This window comes from Protopterus annectens, chromosome 1.part2 (genome assembly GCF_019279795.1).
Source record: "Protopterus annectens isolate FY-2018-M chromosome 1.part2, PAN1.0, whole genome shotgun sequence".
NCBI classification, from domain to species: Eukaryota; Metazoa; Chordata; order Ceratodontiformes; family Protopteridae; genus Protopterus; species Protopterus annectens.
This window is the reverse complement of record NC_056727.1, coordinates 882,864,497-882,888,070: the sequence shown is the minus strand read 5'-3', so window position 1 is coordinate 882,888,070 and position 23,574 is coordinate 882,864,497. Positions and strand designations below refer to the sequence as shown.

General features: G+C 45.0%; 1 protein-coding gene across 1 annotated transcript in view; it reads left to right on the top strand.

Annotated features, from left to right (window-relative positions):
- CCDC107 (coiled-coil domain containing 107) overlaps positions 1-23,574 on the top strand; it is a gene marked incomplete in the record, with an annotated part of 750,510 nt that overhangs the window by 529,977 nt on the left and 196,959 nt on the right. The window contains 1 exon segment of the mRNA XM_044059421.1: positions 5,411-5,520. Within this exon segment, the coding sequence (XP_043915356.1) occupies positions 5,411-5,520 (110 nt within the window).

The window sequence follows — 23,574 nt, the reverse complement described above, 5'->3', positions numbered from 1 at the left end:
GGCCGCTTCATTACTTTGCCATTTTCAGCACTGTAGTACGGTCTCAGAGTTGGTATATTTAAGTAGGAGGGTGTGGGGGGCGATGCCCCCCACTTAATGTAAGGTTTTAAAGTGTTTTTTTTTTTTTCGGAACAGAGGTTTTTTCCCTTGGAAAAAAATCACTGTTCTGACAGTTCAACATTATAAGCTTTCGCTTACATAGGGTTAATTAATCACCGTTCGTTTTTTTTAAGCATTCGGTGATGTAATATAGACCCATGTATTACATAGTCTGAATGGAGAGATGAAGAGTCAGCAAACAAATGAGAGTAGTAGTGCTGAAACTGAATTCATCCTCATGTCTTGGTGAGTACCTTCACGATGTGGACCCTGTTTTCCACAAAATCTCACCAAGGCAACACTGATATATAGACTATTTATGTAGCATATATCTTGGACAGAATAGGTCAAAAACTAAAAAAGACAGCTGGGTGCACAAGACCCAGGATAAAAAAGTGCCCAATCTTGGTAGGCGCAAGTGCCAGGACTGGAAAAAATGACAGTGTAGAATCCTCAAAATACGGAAACATTCCTAAAATGGGGCCAGGACAGGTCCATGGGGAAGATAGCTCCCCTGTTGTAGAAGGAAGTAGCAGTCCACAGAAATAAAAAAAACTGATAGGCCAAAGAAGAGACGTAAAGATGATAGAGTGGACTATTGAGGATAAGAAAGAAATTATATGTTGTTACTATTATGCAAAAAAGCCCAGAATTTCCAGACACAAGATATATAAAATGATTAAGAGATAAGTTAGAGGAAAGAAGAATACTTCCGGAAGAAAAATTGTCAGAAGCTTCAAATAAAATTTGTGGTCGTTAATGCAACATATTTTTGCAAAACCGTATATAAGATCAAGAAACTTTGATCTGTTTGGGAAAAGAAGCATCTGGAGAAGTACAAAAATGTAAACAACAAAACCTAGATATTTTTGAAAAGTATAAAAAAGAAATATGGAGATGGGAAAGAAAGAGAGATTTGATATGGTGCAATATTTATGCAAAAGCGAAAGCCAAATTAATCAACATAAAGAAGGTAGCCCCCAAAGATATTCAAAGAGAAATACAGGCAAAGGCATCCAGATATGGAAAATTTCATAATAAAAAAATATCACAAAGTGGGAATGTAAAAAAGAAGATTAGTAAAGTAGGTGTTAAAAAAATAGAAATTGAAGTTATGGAATTCCTGCAAAGTGAAGGGTTGGATATAGAAGGTCTAACATGGGTTACATCACAGTATGATGGAATGAGTCCCCAAAGTAAGGAGAAACAGGAAGATCAGGAGACATCTGAAGAAGAAATGCCTACACGGGAAAGAAAAAGGGATTTAATATGGTATAATATCTATGCAAATGAGAAAGCAAAACTAATCAATAAAAAGAGAGCAGCACCAAACATATTTGAGGAGAAATACAGGCAAAGGAATCCAGACAAAGAGGAAATGTAGAAAAGGAGATCAGTAATAGAGAAGTTAAAGAAGTAGAAACTGAGGTCGTGAAGTACCTCCAAAGTGAAGGATTCAGTGTATAAAGTCTAATTCAGAAAGCACCACAACAGGGCAGAGCAATGGAACGCCAAATTAAGGGGAAATTAGTGGAATGGGAAGCAGTTGGTCAGGTGCCATATGAAGATATTTTGGAGCCTTCCACAGAAAACCAGTATAAACAGCCACTTAATGCTGGGCAGCAAGGAAAGGATCAGGAAACTGCGGAAACTCTGACGCAGTTAATGTTGAGGCATGATAGGCCAGTGAGTTCTCATATAATAGAGCAACGGATGGCACCGGATGAAAATGAAGAGAATGTGCCACAAGAATATGCAATAGAATTTTCTATAGAATGCCCACAGGAAATGGAAAGCAAAAAAAGTGCCATCAATCTAGAAGAAACTGAGCTAAGAGAAGAGTTGCTTGACTTAATAGAGATAGACATATTAAGATCAATGAAAGAAATAGACTGCAGAAGGTCAATAAAACCCAAAAAGTCAGAAGTTTGATAAAACAAATAAACACAGTAATTGGGACTGTCCATTGGGATTCATGCAATATAACAGAAGTAAACAGGATATATTATTGTGCAGCTAAATTAATAACTGATAAAATTCTACCACAAGAACACAGGGTAGTGACGGGGAGAAATCGAATACCATCTTGGAAGTATCGAATAGAGAAAACTATGAAGCAACTAAGAAAAGAAGCGTCACTATTGGAAGAGTATAGAAGAGGGAACAGGTCAACAAAAATATTCAGAAAGATAGCTGTGTTAAAAGCAATGTGCAGTATTAGAACAGATCAGGATCTATCATGCACTATCGCAAATAAACTAAATATCTCAGCACAGGCAGAAAAACTTAGAAGATACAAAGACAAATATAAAGGAAAAGTACAAAATAAGCAATTTACTGATGACCCAAAAAGGTTTTATTGAGAATTGGGAAATAAGGTAAAAGGAATTGAAAGACCACAAAAAAAAGAAATAGATCAGTTTTGCAGAAGTATCTATGAAGATCCTGTGGAACATAAAAGATGCTAAGTGGATAGAAGAAGTGAAAAAAAGAATAAGAAGTTTAAATGTACAGGATATGAAATGAGATGAAGTAACAACCAGAGAGATTGAAACAGGGTTAAGAAAAGCCTCTAATTGGAAAACCCCAGGCCCAGATGTAGTACCTAAGTTCTGGTTAAAGGTATTAACATCTGTGCACGAAGATTTAGCCATGAGTAAGAATTATTTATATGGGCACCCCGAACAGACACCAACCTGACTAACAACAGGAAAAACAATGCTCCTTACTTAACAGTGAACCTGCAAGCTATCCTAAAAATTTTAGACCAATAACTTGCCTTCTGACGATGTATAAATTATGCACTGGAATTGATGCCGACAGAGTTCATAGTCATTTAGAAGAAAACTCAATTATGGGAATAGAACAAAACGGCAATAAAAGAAAGTCATACGGAACAAAGCATCATTTGTTAAATTTGTAGTGGAGAACTGTAAAAAGGGGAAGAATTTAAGTATGGCAAGGATTGACTACAAACCATGATAAAGGACAATTTATTAATCCAGGAATAAAAAGCAAAAGGTTAATATTCCAGGGTGACTCTGTTTCTGCCTTGCCCTTAATCCATTAAGCTGTCTACTTAACAGCTTAGGTCATGGCTATAATTGGACTCCTAGAAAACAATAAAGTACAAACACTTCTCATCTTCTCTTTGTCAACGATTTGAAACTGTGTAGCTCATCAGATGAGGAGCTGAAAGCACAATTGCAAATTATTAAAACTATTTCAGATGCTATAAGAATGTCATTTGGTCGTGATAAATGTGCAAAAGCAACCTTTAAAGCAGGAAAACTACAGCACCAAGAAAGTATCCATTTGGGACAAGAATGTGATGTAAAAGAACTTGAGCACTAGGGAGTGTATAAATATGTGTGGACTGATGAAGGATCAACAATAAAACATGAACAAATGCAAATAAAACTTAGTAAGGAGTACTTTAGAAGACTTAAATTAAGCCTGAAAACAGTGTTGACATCTAGGAACAAAATCCAAGCTTTACAATTTGCTGTCAGTTTTGGAGTGAATGACTGGCCCCAAAACGTGCAGTGCATACCAAGATTATATATTCCCCCATTCTGAAGGAGGGATGGGCCTCCTTGAAATTGATGACATGTATAGATTTGCAATCATGGGACTCCACACATATCTGCTGACCTCACAAGACCCAAATGTAGTGAAAGTTTTTAAACATGAGGAGAATAAATCTAAGATGACTTCCCTGCTTAGGCTAGCAGAAGCTTATCGGCGTCAAGCAGGAATGGAAATCAAACCAAAAGTAGATAAAAAATCAGGCAGCAACTGAATGTGCCAAAAACAAAAGAAGGAATATAAGGTAAAGGACCAGATGAGAAGGTAAGAAATGTGGAAAATGCATAAATATAGTTGCAAGTATAGAAAACTTCTGGAAGAACCTCATGTTGCTCAGGAACAAACAGAGGAATGGTTAAGGAGAGACAAATTTAAACCAAGAGATGAAAGGTTAATATTGGTGGCCCAAGATAGTGGGCTTGCATATAAGTTGGTTTACAAAGTCCATTGAACATGTGGGAGAAACAGACAAATGTAGGTTTTGTAAAACAGAATTGGAAACAGTTGCACATCTCGTTGCTGGTTGCGACATGCTAATGGCAAAAGGACTGTATACTGAAAGGCATAATAATGTGGCAAGACTGTTGCACTGGGGACTGTGCAAACATTATGGTACTGAAGTGGCTGAAAAACATTGCAAACATGAGCTACAAAATATCATAGAAAATTATGAAGTCTGCATCACATGGGATCATCAATTAACAACAGTTCAAAAGATAGATGCTAGAAAACCAGATATAGTGGTCCAGGAAAAGAAGACAAACATAGCATTGATCAGCGACACACAAAGTCATAAAATATCAGGATTTGCAGGCAGAAACGAGCAATGTGGAAGAAAAAAAAAGTCTACAATCATATTTAGATAATTTAGATAAGTTACCAATACATGAATTACATTACTGGGCACATTGCAGGTGCTGCGAAGAGCACTACTGGCTGACATCAAAGAGTGAAACAGTACTAATTTCATGAACTTTAATCGTACTTTGACTTAGGAATGGGGTCCATAATCTATATATATATATATATATATATATATGTATATATATATATATATATATATATATACACATATATGCATACACTTATAGAGCTCCAGATGCAGGTGGATGGATTTTGTGAAAGAATATCTGTGACCTTCAGGCATCCTACCTCCAGTGTTCAGACTTTTGTGATTCAGAGTTTAAGAATTTTGTGCAATTTTAGTAAAATTATTCATTTTCTCTGAGAATTCCCTACTTATAAAGATTACGGCTCTGCATACAAATATTTAAGCTGTTTGGAATTTCTTTTTTTAAATACTTATGGTCCTTTGTGTGTGGTTTTGTGTGTGTGTGTGTGTGTGTGTGTGTGTGTGTATGTATGTATGTATGCATGTGTTAAATTTAATCCTGTTATAGCACTTCTGATTGATGTTTTACATCTAATAGATCTAATAGTGCGAGTATGTGTAACTAAAGTGATGAGACCAGAGCTAATACTTTTATGTGATGCTTTTCAATATATCGTATGCCTTTACAACATTCTGTTGAGATTGCATAGAGTACAGAATTGCTTTTGCAGCATTCTTGGACAGTGCATAGAGGTTACTGAATTAAACTGCTTTGCCATGAAAATGTACTAAGATTCTGAGAGACATGATGTCTTATTGTATTTTTATTACATCCATACAATTAAGTGCAACAGTCCTTTGCAAAATGTTGTGATTTTTTTTTTGTTCTAGTGTTAATACTTTAGCCAGTGACCAGAGAAGTGAGATTATGACTCAACTTCAGTCGATCAAGCATCTTATGAAAGAGAGCGGTATTGATACTCCTCCAGGAGCAACCCAAGGTGCATCTCTTCAATAGTAACTTTGTTATTATAAAATAAACATTATTTCTAGTACAATATCATAATCCTAATGTAAGTTCATCTGCTGTGTATGATCAGAACAGCACAAGCAAACTGCTACTGTTCTGCTTTCTCAAAAAGCTTAATTTATAGTTAAGTTTTTTCCTTAAGTGATAGGAATTTGCATCATGCCATCCTTTGAAATCTCCAGGAGTTTGTATGATCTTATTTCAAGGTGCCTTTTGTGACAGGTCTGTATCATGATGCTTTGCACTGTGATGTAGAAGAATGTAACCCTAACCATGACTAAGGTGAATGGTATCCAATTAGCAACCTCAGCACTGGAGGATGCAGGTGGTGCGAGGAGGGTTCTGAAAGCATGTGGCTTGCTGCCTGTCCTTGGGGGGTGGGTGGGCTTGGATAGGTTACATGCACTCAGAGGCACACTGGGTGGTGTGTTTCCCTTGTAGAGCTCTAAGAAACCACTGATCTGAAGTAGGCAGACTTCATTCGTCTGCAACCTGTGGGTATCGGATCCGATCTCGGATCCGAGCCGGCAATTCAAAAGCTTAGGCTCCGAGCTCCTAGCTCCTCCCTCTTACCCATAACCCCTTGCCAAGCCCTGACTGACCTCAGATTTCGTTTGCCGCTTTTCAAGAAGCAACGGAATTCTAGAGCTCCTGGCATGGTTTGAGATAAGTGTAGTTTTTCTGACAGGAAAATTTTTCAAATTCTCTATTTTTGTTATTAATATAGTTAGAGTTGTGTGTGGTTAAGGCTTTCCTCCCTCTTTAGTTAATTTTTCTCGGTTTTCGTAGTTTGTTTGTGTGTGTGTGTGTTTAGGCCTTAGGTGTAATGTCTGAAGCCCCTAAGGCTGTTTTTTCGAATAACCGAGTGTGGCCATAAGCTGTCCCCAGCAGATGGCCACACTGCGCGGTAAGCAAGATCTTGGGGTTGAACACCTGTCTTCTGGTTGTACCATTTGTGCAGGGTTCAACCCCGGCTTTAAGGGAACGGAGGTCGGTTGGTGCTGGCGGTCTTTTACCCCGGATACTGCTTCGCCTCTGCCTCCAGTCAGCAACCTGTTGCTGTGAGTTCTCCCTCCGGCTGGGACTCAACCTCCCTTAAAGTTGCCGGAGGGGAAGGATTCTTCTAGGGAGAGACAGGAGAGGCACAGGAGAAGCACCACAAGAGGAGAGCCAAGCTTCCAGTTCGGCTCCTCCATCTAAGCGGCTTCCCTGTGCCTTCTAGCTTTCCTCCTCCTCGCTCCACTCCCCTCGGTTCTCTCCTGGACCCGAGGAGGAGGAGGCTAGCCCTTCCAGGAGGTCACCGAGACGGCTCTCTAGGTCCGCCGGTGGCCTCCTCTAGATCGACCTTTTCTATGAGCGAAGCTGATATGGACCGGATGATGAGGAAATTCATCCAGGCCCAAATGCAAATGGAGTGCTCCTAGCCCCCAACCGGAGGGGCTTCCCTTTTTCGCCTTAGCTCCTTCTCCCACCCATACCACGGGTTCGGAGCTATCGGCGCCGTGCAGATTTGGATCCGGGTGGGTCGGATCCGATAGGTCGGCGCACCTCGGATCCGCCCCATCCCTTGAGTGCTTCGGGTACTGACCCGACCTCTCGGAGCCGAGGGCTGAGCCTCGGATCCGAGGGAGCTGGTGTGTCTTCGGCTCCGTCCAGGTCGGAGCACACTGGTCTCGGATCCGACGGTTTCGCTCCGACTCCGATCCGCCGGATCCGAGTGGAGGTCGGCTCGGGCTTAGAGAAGCTGGCCCTCGGCTTTCAACGTTATGGAAAGGGCACTGTCGAGACATCTGGACCCCCTGTCCCTGTCTCGGCTCCTTCCCGCACAACATTGCAGTTTGGCCAGACCCCCACCAGCCGGTCCCAGGGACAGCCCGCCTCGATGTCCCAAGTGGTTCCCTTGGAACATCCATCTGCTGAAGGGTACTCCTCGGACAGCCCCCGATGAAGTACCTCGGAAGCGCAAGTGCAAGAGGAGGCACATGGACTCCCTGAGTCCGCCACTGAAGACACGGACTTGGATGAAGGGAAGGCTCCCCTAGGTCACCCCCTGAGGACGTCTCTTTGGAGACATCATGGAGATGTTAAGGATCAGGGGTGGTCTGCCCCAAGGCTTCTTCGGACGAGTCTGTGTTCTTGGAGGCATTCGAGGCGGCCCTTCTACCTCTTGGGTGTCCCTCCTGCTGACCCCTGGTAGATCTTATATCTATCAGGCGTGGAAGGATCCGGACACCATTGAGCCTATCCCTAAGCGCCCAGACCGCATTCTTTCTCCTCCATCAGACCGCACCCACTGGAGTAAGGGTCCCCCAGTAGATGCCATGATGATGGCTGCAGCCACGAAGACGGAATTGGCCCAGGAGAGTCCCTCCATCCATCCTCCGGGCAAGGAGTCCCGTGCGATGGATCGCATTGGGAAGCGAGTGTTTAGTTCACCGACCTTCTCCTTGAGAGCGCTGAACTACATGGCACATGTCATTAGGATGCAGCGAGATCTGATTAAAGAATACGCTGCATCTCCCCCGGAGTCCATCTCGAGTGAGGATAAACAGGTTTACTCCACCCGAATGGCCACTCTCAGATCTGTATCCAATACATCTATGCGGCTGCTGTCTCATGCTACTGAGGGAGCCGCTAGAGCCAGCGGAGCAGGCCTGGTCATGAGGCGACAGGCCTGGCTCCGCCATTGTGATTTTGCTGAGCCCTTCAAGGCGACCTTCGCGAATGCCCCTTTCGATGGTTCTGCCTTGTTTGGCAAGACTGTTCGCGAGACATTAGTCCAGAGCGAAAAGGACGGAAGACGCTGTCTGCCGTCGGAGTCCGCTTCTCAGCTCCCCAGAGGTCCTTCTCTAAGAACCAAAAGGGACAGAAGAAGATGTGGTTCCGAAGTCGCAGCAGTCCCAACCTGCTCGGATAACCAGTCCTTCCGTGGCAGAGGAGGACGGAGGTCGTCGTGCCAGAGGCAGGGGGCTCCTGGCAATTTTGGGTCCAGAGAACCTTCTCTGAGAGACGACGCAGCAGCCCTGAAGGGTTGCCCGGCTGTCCGTCTCTGGAGGCAGTCGGGCGGTTTTGATGCACCTGACTTCTTGGGAGTCCATAACAACAGACAGTTGGGTGCTTGACTTATATCCAGAGGATATTCAATACCCCTAATCAAGATTCCCAAATCTCGCAGCCTCCCAGATGTTCCACCCGATCAAGGGAAGGGGCAGCTATCGAAATCGAGCAGCTGCTAAGAAAAGAGCCATCCAGCTGGCCCGCCCCAGATCAAGCCGGATTAGGGTTTTACCCAGGTTCTTTTGGTGCCAAAGAAGACGGGGACTTAAGACCAATTTTAGACCTTTCCCTGTTGAACCTGTCAGTAACTGCTAAAAGTTCCGGATGGTCACCCTGCAATCTATACTCCCCTTTGAGGGAGAACGACTGGATGTGTTCCATAGACCTCAAGGATGCGCTACCACATTCGGATGGACAGACGATCCAGGAGGTTTCTCGCCTTCGGCGGGGAGCCAGTCATTATCAGTTCAGGGTCCTCCCTTTGGTCTCACCTCAGCCCCCAGGGTGTTTACCGTAGCGGCCCACCTGAGGCTCCAGGGATTACAGGTCTTTCCGCACCTGGACGACTGGCTCCTGACGGCATCATCAAGGCATCTTCTGTGCTCAGCCAGGGATTACTTCCTTCAACTAGCACCAAGGCTGGGCATCACGATCAACTGGGAGAAATCTTTTCTGAATCCAACTCAAATTATAGATTTCATAGGAGGAAGACTAGACACCAGATCAATGCGAGCCTTCCTCTCCCCAGTCCGTGTCGTCAGCCTGAGGTGTCATGTGACAGCAATCCTTCAACCATCTCCAACTGCAGCTTCGGGTCCTGAGGGCCCTAGGTGCTATGGCGGCAGCTATTCCGCTTCTAATTCATGCCCGTTTACGCATGCGGTTCTTCAATGGACCCTTCAAGTTCAGTGGTCTCCTCTTTGTTCGCCTCTAGACGCCCGATTCGCGGTCAGCAGAGCGTGCAGGGACTCCTTCTGTGGTGGCTTTTCTCCGGAGCCCCTAGCAGGAAGACCTTTTGCGCTGCATTTCCCGAGCCACAGTGACCACGGACGCTTCTTGCCTTGGGTGGGGGGCATTCTGCGGAAAGATTGTCCAAGGCACGTGGAATCCCACAGAGACGTCATTGCATATAAATGTCCTGGAAATGAGGGCGGTGCTGCACTTCACCACGCTCTTCCTACAGGGACTATTGCGATCATTGATTCAGACAACATGTCCGTAGTCTGGTATATCAACAAGCAGGAGGAACCAGGTCTTACCCCTTTGTCGAGAGGCCATGAGAGTCTGGGAATGGGCAATTTCCACCAAACGCTTTCTTTAACGCACATTCCGGGAAAGTCCAACATCCTTGGACAAGCTCAGTCGCACCATCCTTTCTCCACACGAGTGGTCCTCAATCTTCAAGTAGCGAAGAAGATTTTTGCTTTGGGGCAACCCTGTTGCGATCTTTTGCTTCTCCTCAAACGCCAAATGCGATTCGCTGCTTCCCCACCAGGGAGTTCCCGAGGATGCTCTGGTGCATGCTTGGCCTCCCGGTCTCCTTTATGCCTACCCTCCACTTCCTCTGATGCAGAGGTTTCTGCAGAAAGCCAACAGTTTGGGGAGCAGAATGATTCTCATTGCCCCATTCTGGCCTCGACAACCTTGGGTTCTTCCCTCCCTTTGATGGTCTCACAAAATCAATCCACCATGGATTCTGGATCCACGATCTCATCTCTCACCCTCTGGGAATGCCAGTTCCCGACCCTGAAGTTGACAGCTTGGCTGCTCCAATTCCAACCTTAATTAGGACTCCCGGTATCTCTTCACCGTCAAAGCCATTTTGGTGGCTGCTCATAAACCTTCCACCAGACAGGTTTATCGGAGTAAATGGAAGAGGTTCTCTATATGGGCAGGACAGAGAACTGTGGATCCTTTTTCAGCACCTATCTCTGCGGTGCTAGATTTTCTAACAGACCTCTTTCATCAAGGCCAGTTCTTCCACGATGAAGGTAGAATGGGGGGCTATCTCGCATTATCACATGGGCCAGGACGCAGCTCCGCTTAGGACAGGGAAATTATGCAAAACCTTTCTCAAAGGAGTTTTTTGTTAAGGCCTCCAGTCAAGGAGGTTGTACCGCCTTGGGACTTGTCTTTAGTCCTGCAGGCCCTTACCTCCCTTCGAGCCTGCAGCTTCTGCTGATTTAAAATACCTTTCCTGGAAGACTGCCTTTCTGGTAGCTATCACTTCAGCCAGAAGGGTGTCTGAGCTTCAGGCTCTATGTGTCAAACCGCTTTATCTTCTTTCTTCCCTGATAGGGTGTGCCTCAGGACCAATCCATCTTTTCTTCCGGGGTCTCTTCTGAATCCAATATTAACCAGTCAATCAATTTGCCTGTCTTTTTCCCAAGTATTCAAACAAAGGAGAATACAAATTGCATTCATTGGATGTTCATAGACAATTACGCTTTATATTAACAGGACAGCTGGCCACAGGAAATCAGATCAGCTGTGCTAAATTTGCTCTGGGTAAAGCAGTGTCTAAAGTCACTCTATCTAAATGGATTGCTAATTGCATTCTGCAGGCATATGACACTTCAGGCAGACCTGCTCCTCAGAGGGTTACGGCTCATTCTACTAGGGCAGTTTCTTTAAGTCCCGTGTTTCATTGGATGATATCTGCTGCAGCTACTTGGGCCACTTTTATTTCTCATTACAAGGTGGATGTTGTTTCTAGAGGAAGAGCATCCTTGGCTCAGCGGTGCTCGAACATCCTTCCATGACGCCCAAGATTCAGGTAGCTAGGGACTCTGTCCACAGGTTGCAGACGAATGGCCTACTTCATTTAGAAGTTATGTATTCACCATAACGCTCCATCTGAGTAGGTGACTTCATTCGGATCTCCATCCCCCTGTCCTTTATAGAGCGAGTATTTATGCTGTTTTAGTATACTGTGGTCAGTATTTTGCGGCAAACTCAATCTGAGGTCTGTCAGAGCTTGGCAAGGGTTGGTAAGAGGGAGGAGCTAGGAGCTCGGAGCCTAAGCTTTTGAATTGCCGGCTCGGATCCGAGATCGGATCCGATACCCACAGGTTGCATCCGAATGAAGTCACCTACTCAGATGGAACGTTATGGTGAGTACATAACTTCTAATTTTTGCTTCATTGATGGAGACATAGCTGCTTGGAAGGAACACCCCCTTGCAGAATTGAGGAAGTGGTCCATGGGCAGCTCATTGTGTATCCCCTCCTGTTGCTTTGCTGGGCACATATGTAGGACCAGGGCATTTAATAATCTAGAAGTACCCTGAGAGCTGTCTGATTGATTGCCTTTCTTGGTCAACCCTTGTCCCAGTGCCACTTGACCAGAATGGGACTGATGATTGACGGACAGTACAACATAGGCAATAAGAAAAAAAATCTGTATCATGGGATGTTCTGTACTTCAGATATTTGTTTCTAGCATCAGTTTTGTATTATTTCTATCTGCTACTACCCGACAGCATAGTGTCTCAAGTATAAAATTTCTGGTGCCTTCACCTTCTCTCCAGGTCTTTTCTGCATGTTCATGCAGTAGTTCCTTCTAATATCTTTGAGAACTCTGTACATGCCACTAATTAAAATATTTAATTAGTTTTATTTTTCATTAGCAAAAAATCCGCTTCTTTTCCTTCCCCAGCCGTATGACAAATTAATGCTCCTCCAGGCATTAGGTTCATAGATAAGTACTAGGCTAACTACCTCTATAGACCATTTTAAGTCTAGACAATTTCCTTTCCAAAGGTGAGAATCAAACCCTGTACTTTGTGCCTCTGAGGTTAACACTTCAACCATTTCATCAACTCCTTTATATTTAACCATTACACCAACCCCTTTATACTTTCTAAGACATGGAGTCATATTGACTTACCAAAGGTAGTTTTGACAAACACAAAAAAGCTAAAAACTTCAATGAACATTAAAAGCGCCCAGAAATGTATATACCAACTTTGAGGTCATACAACAATCAAGGAAAAGGCAGTCTCTACTATCAGTGAAAGTGGTTTCAGCAAACTAGTTTGATTTTTTTGAATTATCCTAAACTAACTTCGGTGACCTGATATGCTCCCCAAGACATTGCTGTTTATGTCTGAAGCAGCTCATGACATTACAGTGCTGCCCTTATTGCAAAAAGTTTAATCATGCCACCCTTAGAAGTCATGCCAAGCCACTGAAAGATAAGTGCTTGAGAAATCCAGTTGGAAAGGATTCCAAAATTAGCAGGAAAAAATCTGCAAGACTACCGAGAGGCAGCAGCCGTTAAAACTTCATTATAAAGAGAAGGAAATCACTACAGGTAGAAAACTTTTTCTGAAGGTAAGGACATTGTTGATCTGCTTTAGGAACTTGAGTACTAACTACTTGAGTTTAAGTAACTCACTGCAAGTCACTCATAAATGCATGTGCTTGGGATCAGCAGGAAGTTAATAAGATCCTCTGTTCCACCCAATGTGGGGGCTGTGTCACACACTTCCAGTGTGTGTTTTGCCTTTGAAGGTGCACCAGTTTGGTGAAAGTCTTTTAGAGAGAAAGTCTGTGTATTCAAGTATCTTGCACTGAAGTACGCAAACAAACATTCAGCTGCAAGCAGCTGAGCCATGAGTAGCTGGAATGAAACCAACTAAAAGACAACTGGATAGTAGTGGTCACCATATTAAATTTTTTTGGCATTTTGAAATTCTTTTGTGTTTTTTCTGCTACAGGCTTGACTGCTTCATGCCTGAAAGCTTAAACACACAGAAAACCAAACACCCTAAATATCAAAGTTACAAAAGATAGAGAAAGGGAAAGTATTTCCTCTTTCCGATCTGCACACAACCCCCCCCCCCATAACACTACCCTCAAATTCATCTGAATACTATCACTTTTGCAGAAAGGTTTTTATTTAGGTAAGGTTGTGTCTAGAGTTGAGGGAAGGGGTAGCATTAGGATTAGGGTTAGCACCCGTTACTAAAGTGGTGCAGAGGGTAAGGTGTAGGGTTTAGGGTTGGGGGAAAGTAGAAACATTAAAGGTTAGCGGCCATTGCTAAGGTGGTTCAGGGAGTAAGGTGTAGGGTTAAGGTTGAGGAAAGGGACAACGTTAGGGTTGCCACCCATTACTAAGGAGGTGCAGGGGGTGGAGCTGGTATAAGTGTGTTAGGCGTTATATCCCTTCACAGCTGGAGTGCCCTTTGCCAATTTAAACCATGTCCCAGTAACTACACAGGCATGAATGTAATCTTGGTGCCATCATAAACTCCCCATAGGACACTAAGATCCTCAAAGAGAGCCTTTCCCAACCAAATAACTGGTGTTAAAACACAGACTAAAACTAAATGGCAAAAAATGTGTAATGGTATTCTTCAGCAAGAAGGACCAGCTTGTAACTTTCACATTGACAACACACCCCTAAAAGATGATCCTGTTGTCAGGGATCTGGGAACCTAAGTCAAAAATGAACTGTCCTTTGATCATCACATATACACTGTTGTAAGGAAGTCCTCCTTCATAGCTGAGCTTATATCTAAAGGTTCATTATATCTAAAGGTGTGAGGTTCATTATATTTAAATGTGTGGTGTCCAAGTACAGGGATGTAATGATTTTCACTGTACTCTGCTATCATTAGGCTGATCTTTGACTATAATGCCCCTTTTGAATATTTACCTGTTCAAACAGTTGGTGCAACTGGAACAACCAGAACATATTTTCACTAAAAAAGTCATGAACCTAAATCATAAAAACTGTGCAGACCATCTCAAAGCTTTGTTCTTCTCTGTATCATACAGGCTACTAAACGTGATTTCTGCTTTGCATAGAGAGCCTCAGTAGACCTGTTCTGTAAGACCTGTTACACATTACCAAGTCCAGTGGTAGCATAAATACCTGAAAAAGGGATCCTAATCTCTTTTGTAACATAAACTGTACATGTTGGAGGGGGTAGATATGTATCACAGAGAATACCTCTCCTATGGAACTATCTTCTATTCCATATTGTTACACATTACTAAGTTCAGTGGTAGCATAAATACCCGAAGAAGGGATCCTAGTCTCTTTTGTAACATAAACGGTACATGTTGGAGGGGGTAGATATGTATCACAGAGAATACCTGTCCTATGGAACTATCTTCTATTCCATATAAAGTCAATTACTTCTCTTGCTCTGTTCAAATAAAATTTGAATGACTGGCTTATGGAAAGGGGCAACAAATGTCTCAACATATCCTTGTCTCTCCTCTCTCTCTTCATTTGCCACCTCTCTTAGTTTTTGCCTGAAAACTCTAGCCTCATGGCAATGACTTTCTTTCATTCTTTCTGGTTTCTCATGCTTGTTGTCACATGCAAGTGTTATAGTGGACTGTAAGAACTCAGGTGGAATCAAATTTCCTATGTTCTGACAGACCATATCAGAATTCAGAGGTGTGCAATTCGGTCTCCACTATTGGTTCATAGGATAATAGGTTCATAGATTAGTACTAAGCTAACTGCCCTTGCGAGCCATTTTAAGCCTAGCCAATTATCCCTTGTGAGACTCAAACCCCGCACCTTGTGTTTGTAAGGCAAACACCTTAACCATTAGGCCACCCTCCCAACCCCTTTTGCAACATAAACGGTACATGTTGGAGGGGTAGATATGTATCACAGAGAAAATCTCTCCTATGGAACTATCTTCTATTCCATATAAAGTCAATTACTTCTTGGATGAGAAGACTGGCCAGAATTTCAAAGGTATGCAAACAATAATCTTCACAGATGGTTTCAAACTCCAAATCTCTCTCTGGGCAGAATTTCAAAGGTATGCAAACAATAATCTTCACAGATGGTTTCAAACTCCAAATCTCTCTCTGGGCAGCCCCTTCCACCTCCCAGTTCCCTTGATAGTTACCATAGACACATCTACTGAAACAATTCAAGCTGTGTAATAAACTGTATAGTCTATGCCTCATCAACATATTGGGGATGGGAGCAGTCATTATGACTTTACATGTCTTCCAAGACTTTCAACCTGTGGTGCTGTTGCCATACCCAGGACAACAGAGCATTTGTGTGGTACATTAATGAGTAGGAGGAGCTCATTCTCATCCACTGTGCCAGGAGGCTTTAAGACTTCAGAAGAGGGTCATATTCACCAATTGCTTTTTCACTACAGTCCATAATCATGGGAAAGCCAGCTCTTTAGCTGACAGGCTCAGTTGTTGTATTCTGATGCCTCATGAGTAGTTGAGTAGCCCCTCAATCCATCAGCAGCACAGAGTCTGTTCCATTATTCTTGCTCCAAAGGTTTTGCATCTCTCACCAATACCAACCTCAAGTGCAGCAACTTCTTTTCCATGATACCCCTTGTGATATCCATCCTCTGGGCCAGTGATCAAGGAGCATCAGTCCTCACCACTGACACCAGTGGGGAATGTTCACTTTGAGAGAAAAATAGACACACACAGTATTTTCAGATGTAGCTGTCTGCACCAAACACAATTTCTCTTAAGAGCACATACGGAATGCTCCCTCCTGTCCTGGGCCTGGACTTCCTCTCCAGGTCCCAAATAAAACTCCCCACTGACAGCTGTAGAGTTAAGTCCTTAGCCAGGTGTTCCAAGCCAACTCCCCACCACCCTGTGTGTGAAATCAGTGCTGTCAGTGTCTCTGTTCAAAGTAGCTGACACACACACTTTTTAGAGATTTGATTTTCACACACACACACACACACACACACACACACCAGGAAAAGGCTAGCACAGCTTAACCTCTTTGCCACCTTCACCCCTACCATAAGATAGATACACTGTCACCAGAATACCAACAAAACCAGCTACTCTAAGCCCCTTACCAGGGTACCCAATTACTCTTAGTAAAATTAGTACTTATACAAATGGTAATGTTCAACCAAGCAGCAAGACTTTCAGGAGCGTGCAGCCATAGTGCCACTGAGTAAATGGAAGTAATCTCAAAGGTTAAAATATTTTCTAAAAGACCAGCTACAATGAAAAGTTTAGATATATTTAATAATAAATATTAAAAAAAACATGAAAATACTGAATATCTGTTTACAGTAAACACCAGAGTTTCATTCACAGGAAATATAAATAAAACAACACCGATTGGAAGACTGAGTCAGATGCAGAAAAAACATTTAATTAATCTAGTTATGTTTTCTTAACTGACTGAAGAATTACTGTTCCCTGTTTACTTGCTAGAGCAAAGCAAGATGAAGTGGAGGAGTGTCTTTGTTGTCAGGTTCCAGAAACAGTGCTGAGTGTCACTGACACATGATTCACTAGTATCTAAATACAGTTTCAGTGCTGGCTACAGAATGGTATTACATCTGGTCACCTGACTCTGTGGTTCCCACACTATGACCCCTCACTAGAAATTGAGCCAGGATCTGGCATAGATGTGTCACAATACACACATAGAACTTTGTTACGGCTTAATGCAGCATCTGGAAGCTATAAAACAATTTCAACACTTCCACATTTCCTGCAGAAAGGCTTTTCACAGACATTGCATCTCTGGCTGCATTCAGACCTGCGAGATAGAATATTTATGGCCAAAACCAAATCATTTAATTTCAGGCTATTTTTCCTAAGGTTAGCTGGGCTGAGCTTAACCCCTTCCCTTCCATTATTCTCTATTAAAATCTATACATTTCAGCAGTTACAACAGTACAGCCATACATACATGTATATGTTTTTGTCCAGCAGGACCTACTGTTACATTTTTAACACAAGCAGCTTTACAAATGCATTTTTAACACAAGCATCTGTACAAATCAGTTTGATTTTCAAATGATATGTAGTTCTTTACAAAACTCTAGCTATCTGTGCTGGCATGTGTTACACATGTACTGCCCTACACTGTCTAGTATAGCTGGCACTATATTACATCATCACTTCTGTCCCCCCCTTTGAAGACTCAGGCTATTTTCTCAGGTGACCCTGAAGAAAAATTGCTTGAGAGAAATGAGCCTGCCTGGGAACACATTAACCCATACCCTGTCTTGAGAGTCCATCTGCATTGGCATTGCTGACCCCACTATAATGCTGCACGAAGTGGGTGCACCCAGGTCTCCCAGTGAACCTGCCTACAAACTCCTGTAACACTGCATGGATTTCTTGAACCTGGGTAGGGGAAATTCACTGGGTCATTGGTGCCCCTTCCACTGAGGTGTCTGTGCCTCATTGAGGAGATCAGTCAACAGATCCCCCTTAGACTCTTACTGCCGCCCACTGCAAATACTCAGCACAAGGGGGACTCAGCACAAGGGCCTCTCTATCCTGACAAGGCTTCATCATGTTAACATGATACAGTTTTTGTGGCTCTGACTAGCAGGTTGACCATGTAGTTAATATCACTGACCTTTATTACCACTTTGAAGGGTCCTTCCCAAGCTGCCTGCAGCTTACTGTCTCTGACAGGAATGAGCACCATAATCTGCTGTCCCACAGCATGCTCTCGAGCTCAAGCATTCCTGTCATAGCAGACCTTTTTCTGCTATTGGGCTCCTACCAGGTTCTCCTGGGCCAAGCCCTTGAGATTCCTAAGCCTTGTCCTGAAGTTTAGGGTATATGCCACAACAGACTCCTTGTGAGATTCACACTAATCCTCCCACTCTTCACAAATCAAATCGTAGGGCTCCCTCACCCTCTGCCCATACAGCAACTCAAAGGGTGAAAAACCTGTGCATTCCTGGGGTGCCTCTCTGTATGCAAACAGTAGATGGGCTAATATTTGTCCCACCCTCTCCTCTAAAACTGCTCTGCAATGCCCTTAGCATGGTCTTTCAGTGTAGAGTTTAAACTCTCCACAAGACTATTAGTCTGGGGGTAGTAGGGGGTAATCCTTAGATGCTTCACCCCACAGCACTCCCACAGACAAGCCAGCAGGTTGGACATGAAACTGGCACATCTGTCAGTCAGTATTTCTTTCAGGAAACGTACCCTGCTGAAGATATGTAACAAACCATTTGCCACCCTCTCAGCCTTGATGGAGGATAATCTATGACCAGTAGGATATATTTCTTCCCTGTGGAACTTGGGGTACTCAGAGGTCCCACAATATTCATAGCTACCTTCTGAAATGGCTCCTCAATCACAGGCAGAGGCATCAAAGGAGCTTTGACCTTGTCTCCCACTGTCCCTACTTTTTGGCACTGCTCACAGGTTTTGCAGTACCCTGTTGCATCCTTTGCAATCCCAGACCAGTGAAAGTTCTGCATAATATGTCTGTTGGTATTCTTTATGCCCTTATGACCTGCAAAAGGAATGTCATGGGCTATGGTTAGAAGAGCTAGATGGTAGGATGTGGGCACTACCAACTGCTGTATTACCTCACCCTCTACCTCAGGGGAACACTCTTTATACAGTAACCCTTTGATGTTAAGTTGTCAATCTCGCCTTCATTCTTGCTGGATGGGTTCGGAGCCGATCCTCGGCTCGGCACTTGCTTTAGCTCGAGAACTCCTTTTACCAGCTCGAGGCAACCCTATATCCCATGATGCAAGGCGGAACTACCCCAGATCTCGCTTGCTTAGCTTAAAGAGGTCTCCTTTGCCAGCTGAGGTAAGTTTTTTCTTGTTAAAGAAGAAAGTTCAGTTAGGGTTTATTTTTCCCTTTAGTGTTAGATTAGCCTGTACTTAGTTACAGCCCACCCTATTCCTTCCTTTAAACTTTTATAATAGTTTTCAGTTTAAAGTTTTAGTCAGGCCTAGTTCCCAAGTTATTCCCTTCCTGTGTGTCTGTGTAGGGATTAAGTTGTGTTTGTGGGGACTGTTTGTGTATCCTTTTAGGATGTCTAGAGAAGGCAATATTCAGGCTTCAAGAAGTGTGACCAGTGCTGTCAGAAAATGTCCCTGACAGACGGTCACACTTCTTGTGTATTGCCTGGGGCCTTTGCACCTGCAGGACTCCTGTGCTGTGTCATGCTTTTAGCCAGAGAGTCCTGCAGGAAAGGAGGAACAATTAATCCTCCGAGGTTTACTTAAACCTGAAGGTTCTCCTCCTAAGTCAGGGGCTGGAAAACCTCTAAGCCACCGAAGGTTCAGGCTACAGTGTCCAAGCCTCCGTGGCTCGGCTTTGTCGGGCCGATATCGCTCCGGCTGGAGTCGATACTTCTTCTGTTAGAGTAGTGGGTTCGTGCCGACCGGCTCGATACCCTGACTACTGTGGCCTTGTCGGCTCGCTGGAGCCGACACTTTATCAGCATCGGAGCCGAGATATCCTCGGCTCCATCTGGGGTTCAAGGGACTCCGATGGCTTCGACCGTAAGAGATCCCGTCCCTTCGATACTAAGTATTCACTCGGCCCGGGGTCTCCTCTTTTGTCGGAGCGGAGCCATCGGAGCCGATCTTCGAGATCTTCCAGGCTGTCTGACCACGATTTGGAGAGGGTGGTAAGCAGGCTGTTGAAGTCTCAGGCACTGGCCCAAATGCTCCATAGCCCGTCTCAACAGACTTCGCTAGCCCGATTCTTGAGATTCCTCCTCCGTCTCCACACCAGAGTTCGGAGCCGGAGCTTCTTGGGACAGCGACTGTTTCGATGCCGGAGCCGATACATCCTTCGGCTCCGTCGGCTCCGATCTCCTCCTTGAGACCTTCCTTGAGGGATCCGGTCCGGGTTTCCACTGTCGGCTCCGAGGCTAGTGGCATCGGACCCTTGTCCGACCCGCCTCCTCCTCGGGCGGCTTTGTAAGCTCGGTGCCGACATCGGCCTCGGAGCCTTCTCTCTCCTTGGAGCCGACCATTCCTGTTTCTTCGAGCGGGTGTGTTCAGGTCTCCCGGGAGAGGAGCCTTTGAGGTGATGAGGAGTGTCCTGGCCTCTGAGCCTGGTCAACGGTCTATCCCTCTAGCTCCTCCCTCATCAGTGCCTGCAGATGCCTCTTGCCAGCCTCTTGCTCTCAGGCCCAGGGATCCATCGCCCCAGGTTTCCCCACTGGGAATTTCCTCCTCTTCCGAGGTTTCTCCTGACCCTGCAGGGGAACCCCTCGGAAGAGGACGTAAGAGGAAACACACAGACTCCCTGAGTCTACTACATCTGATACCGACTTAGATGAGTCGGAGGGTTCACGGTCCCTCTGAGGATGTCTCATTTTCAGACATCCTTGAGCTCCTCAAACAGAGGGGAATTGGCCTCCATTGACCCCTCCGAGGATGAGTCGGTATACCTGGAGGCTTTGGATCCCGACCCTCCACCTCCTGGGTGTCTCCGCCTCACCCACTCATGCAGGTAGTGGCTCGGAAGGGCGGCTCCAGATTCTGTGGAACCTGTCCCCAGGAGACCATCCAAGTTCATCACGGCCCCTTCGGATAAACAGTTCCTGTCCAAAGGTGTCTCTGTGGATGCTATGGTGGTAGCGGCGGCCACTAAGAAGGAACTGGCGGATCCTTCAGTACCTGTCCATCCTCCTAATAAGGATTCTAGGACCATGGACAGGTATGGAAAGCGGATGTTTTCTTCAGCGACCTTTGCTATGCTCGCTGAATTACCTTTGTCACTTCACCAGGCTTCAACGAGATATTCTCAAGGAACTGGGAGAAGTAGTCCAGGATCCTTCTGCTGCTGGGGCTCAGGAAAAGATTGCCTCACAGCTTGCTATCCTGAATTCCATATCTAACTCCTCCATGCTCATATCTTATGCGGCCGATGGAGCGAGCAGGGCCGCAGGCACAGGTGTTGCTCTTAGACGCCAAGCCTGGATGCGGCTGTGTAATTTTGCGGACCCCTTTAAGGCATCCTTCACCAACACCCCCTTTGACGGTTCGGCTTTGTTCGGACCTCAGGTGAAGGATACTTTGACCAGATGTGAGCAGGACGGTAAAACTCTTTCTGCCGTTGGAGTCCAGTTTTCCACTCCTTCTAGACCATATCCCAAGGGTCAGAAGGGGGGGAAGATGTGGTTCCGTAAAGCCCAAGGAGCTACACCGGACACACGTGGTCAGTTTACCCCAGAGGCAGAGGGTTAACACAGACGCCGCCCTAGAGGCAGGGGGGGTCCTCAGAACCAGGGCAACAGGGAGCCTCTTCCTGAGAAGCCTTTTCAGCATCCCTGAGGTGTTGCCCGACTGTCCACCCTTGGAGGCAGTCGGGGGAAGAATTTCGCTGTACCCAGTAGCCTGGCAATCCCTATCACAAGAGAAGTGGGTACAGTCGATCATATCCGAGGGTTACAAAATCCCTTCAAAGTTTTCCGTACCTCTACAATCCCTTCCAGACATCTCACCCGGTCAAAGGGATTTGGCAAGACAGGAAGTTTCAAAACTCCTGGAAAAAGAGCCATCCAAACAGTGCCGCAGACCAAGTAGGATCCGCTTCTACTCAAGATTCTTTTGGTCCCCAACAGGACGGGAGATTGGAGACCAATACTAGACCTAAGCAGACTAAACAAGTCTGTCAAAAAGGCAAGATTCCGGATGGTCACGCTACAATCCATTCTGCCCTTTCTGGGCAAGGACAACTGGATGTGCTCTATAGACCTTCAAGATGCGTACTATCACATAAAGATTCACAGACGCTCCAGAAGGTTTCTCCGCTTTCGGCTGGGAGCCAGTCATTACCAATTCAGAGCACTGCCCTTTGGCCTCACTTCACTGCCATGCATTTGGTGAACACTCTGGGGGCTGGTCACAGCTCACCTGAGACGTCGAGGATTCCAGGTGTTTCCTTATTTGGACGACTGGCTCCTCTCCGCCACCTCCAAGCATCAGCTTCTTCGGTCCAGAGACTGCACCCTACAGCTTTGCAAGAGACTAGGAATTTCGGTAAATTTCGAAAAATCCTCTCTGCTGCCTTGCCAATCTATCACCTTTATAGGCGCAGAGTTAAATATCACAACATGTTAGCCAGGCTAACAGATCAAAGGATTCTGGACATCCAGAAATTTGTTCAGCTTCTGTTACAAAGCAACAAGATCAAAGCCAGGTTTGTCTTGAAAGTTCTAGGCCTAATGGCTGCGCCATTGTTCTTCTTCCACTGGCTCGCTTCCACATGCCTCCTGCAGTGGATGTTATTCACGCAGTGGTCGTACCATCTGCCCATGAGACACGAAATCTTGGTAACACAGTCGTGCAGGGCTCATCTTATGGTGGATATCTTCCCTCTTCTTCATCAGGGCCGACCCTTTGTTCCCCTCCTCCAGTTGCCACAGTCACCACGGATGCCTCTCTGATCGGGTGGGGGCATTATCAGGGCAGGATGGTCCACGGACGTGGCAACCCATAGAATACCACCTGCACATAAATGTCCTGGAGATGAGAGCAGTGCTTTTAACGTTGCAAGCCCTCGGCGACTTTCTTCCCACGGGACTATTGCAGTACAGACGGACAACATGTCCGTGGTCTGGTACATCAACAAACAGGGCGGAACCAGGTCCTATCCCTTATGTCGAGAAGCTCTCAGACTTTGGCAATGGGCATCTCTTCTCAGCGGTTTCTGATAGCAATGCACATCCCGGCAGGTCCAACCTATTGGCGGACAGGCTAAGCAGATCTATTCTGATGCCTCACGAGTGGTCTCAATCAATCTGTAGTGGATCAGATTTTTCTGAAGTGGGGCACCCCTTGTTGCGATCTTTTTCTACCCTCAAAACAGCAAGTGCCCAGATTACTTCACACTATTTCTCTTCCAGGCCAACCCTTGAGAGACTCTCTAACCCAGGATTGGCCTCGGGACTTTTATGCTTTTCCTCCCTTTCCATTGATTCCACAAGTCATTCAGAAAGCCACCGCTTTGAGAGCCAAATTGATCCTCATTGCTCCATATTGGCCTCGACAAATTTGGTTTCGCCTCTACATCATCATCTTCTGGTGCAGCCCTGGCATCTGGACCCAGTTCGGATCTTTTGATCCACCAGTCGGGTCAGCAGCACCGGGCCATTCATTCTCTCAACCTCACTGCTTGGTTGCTCCACTTCCTTCCCTAGCCAGGCTACCAATGATTTCTGACTCAGTCAGAGACATTTTAGTGTCTTCTTTAAAGTCGTC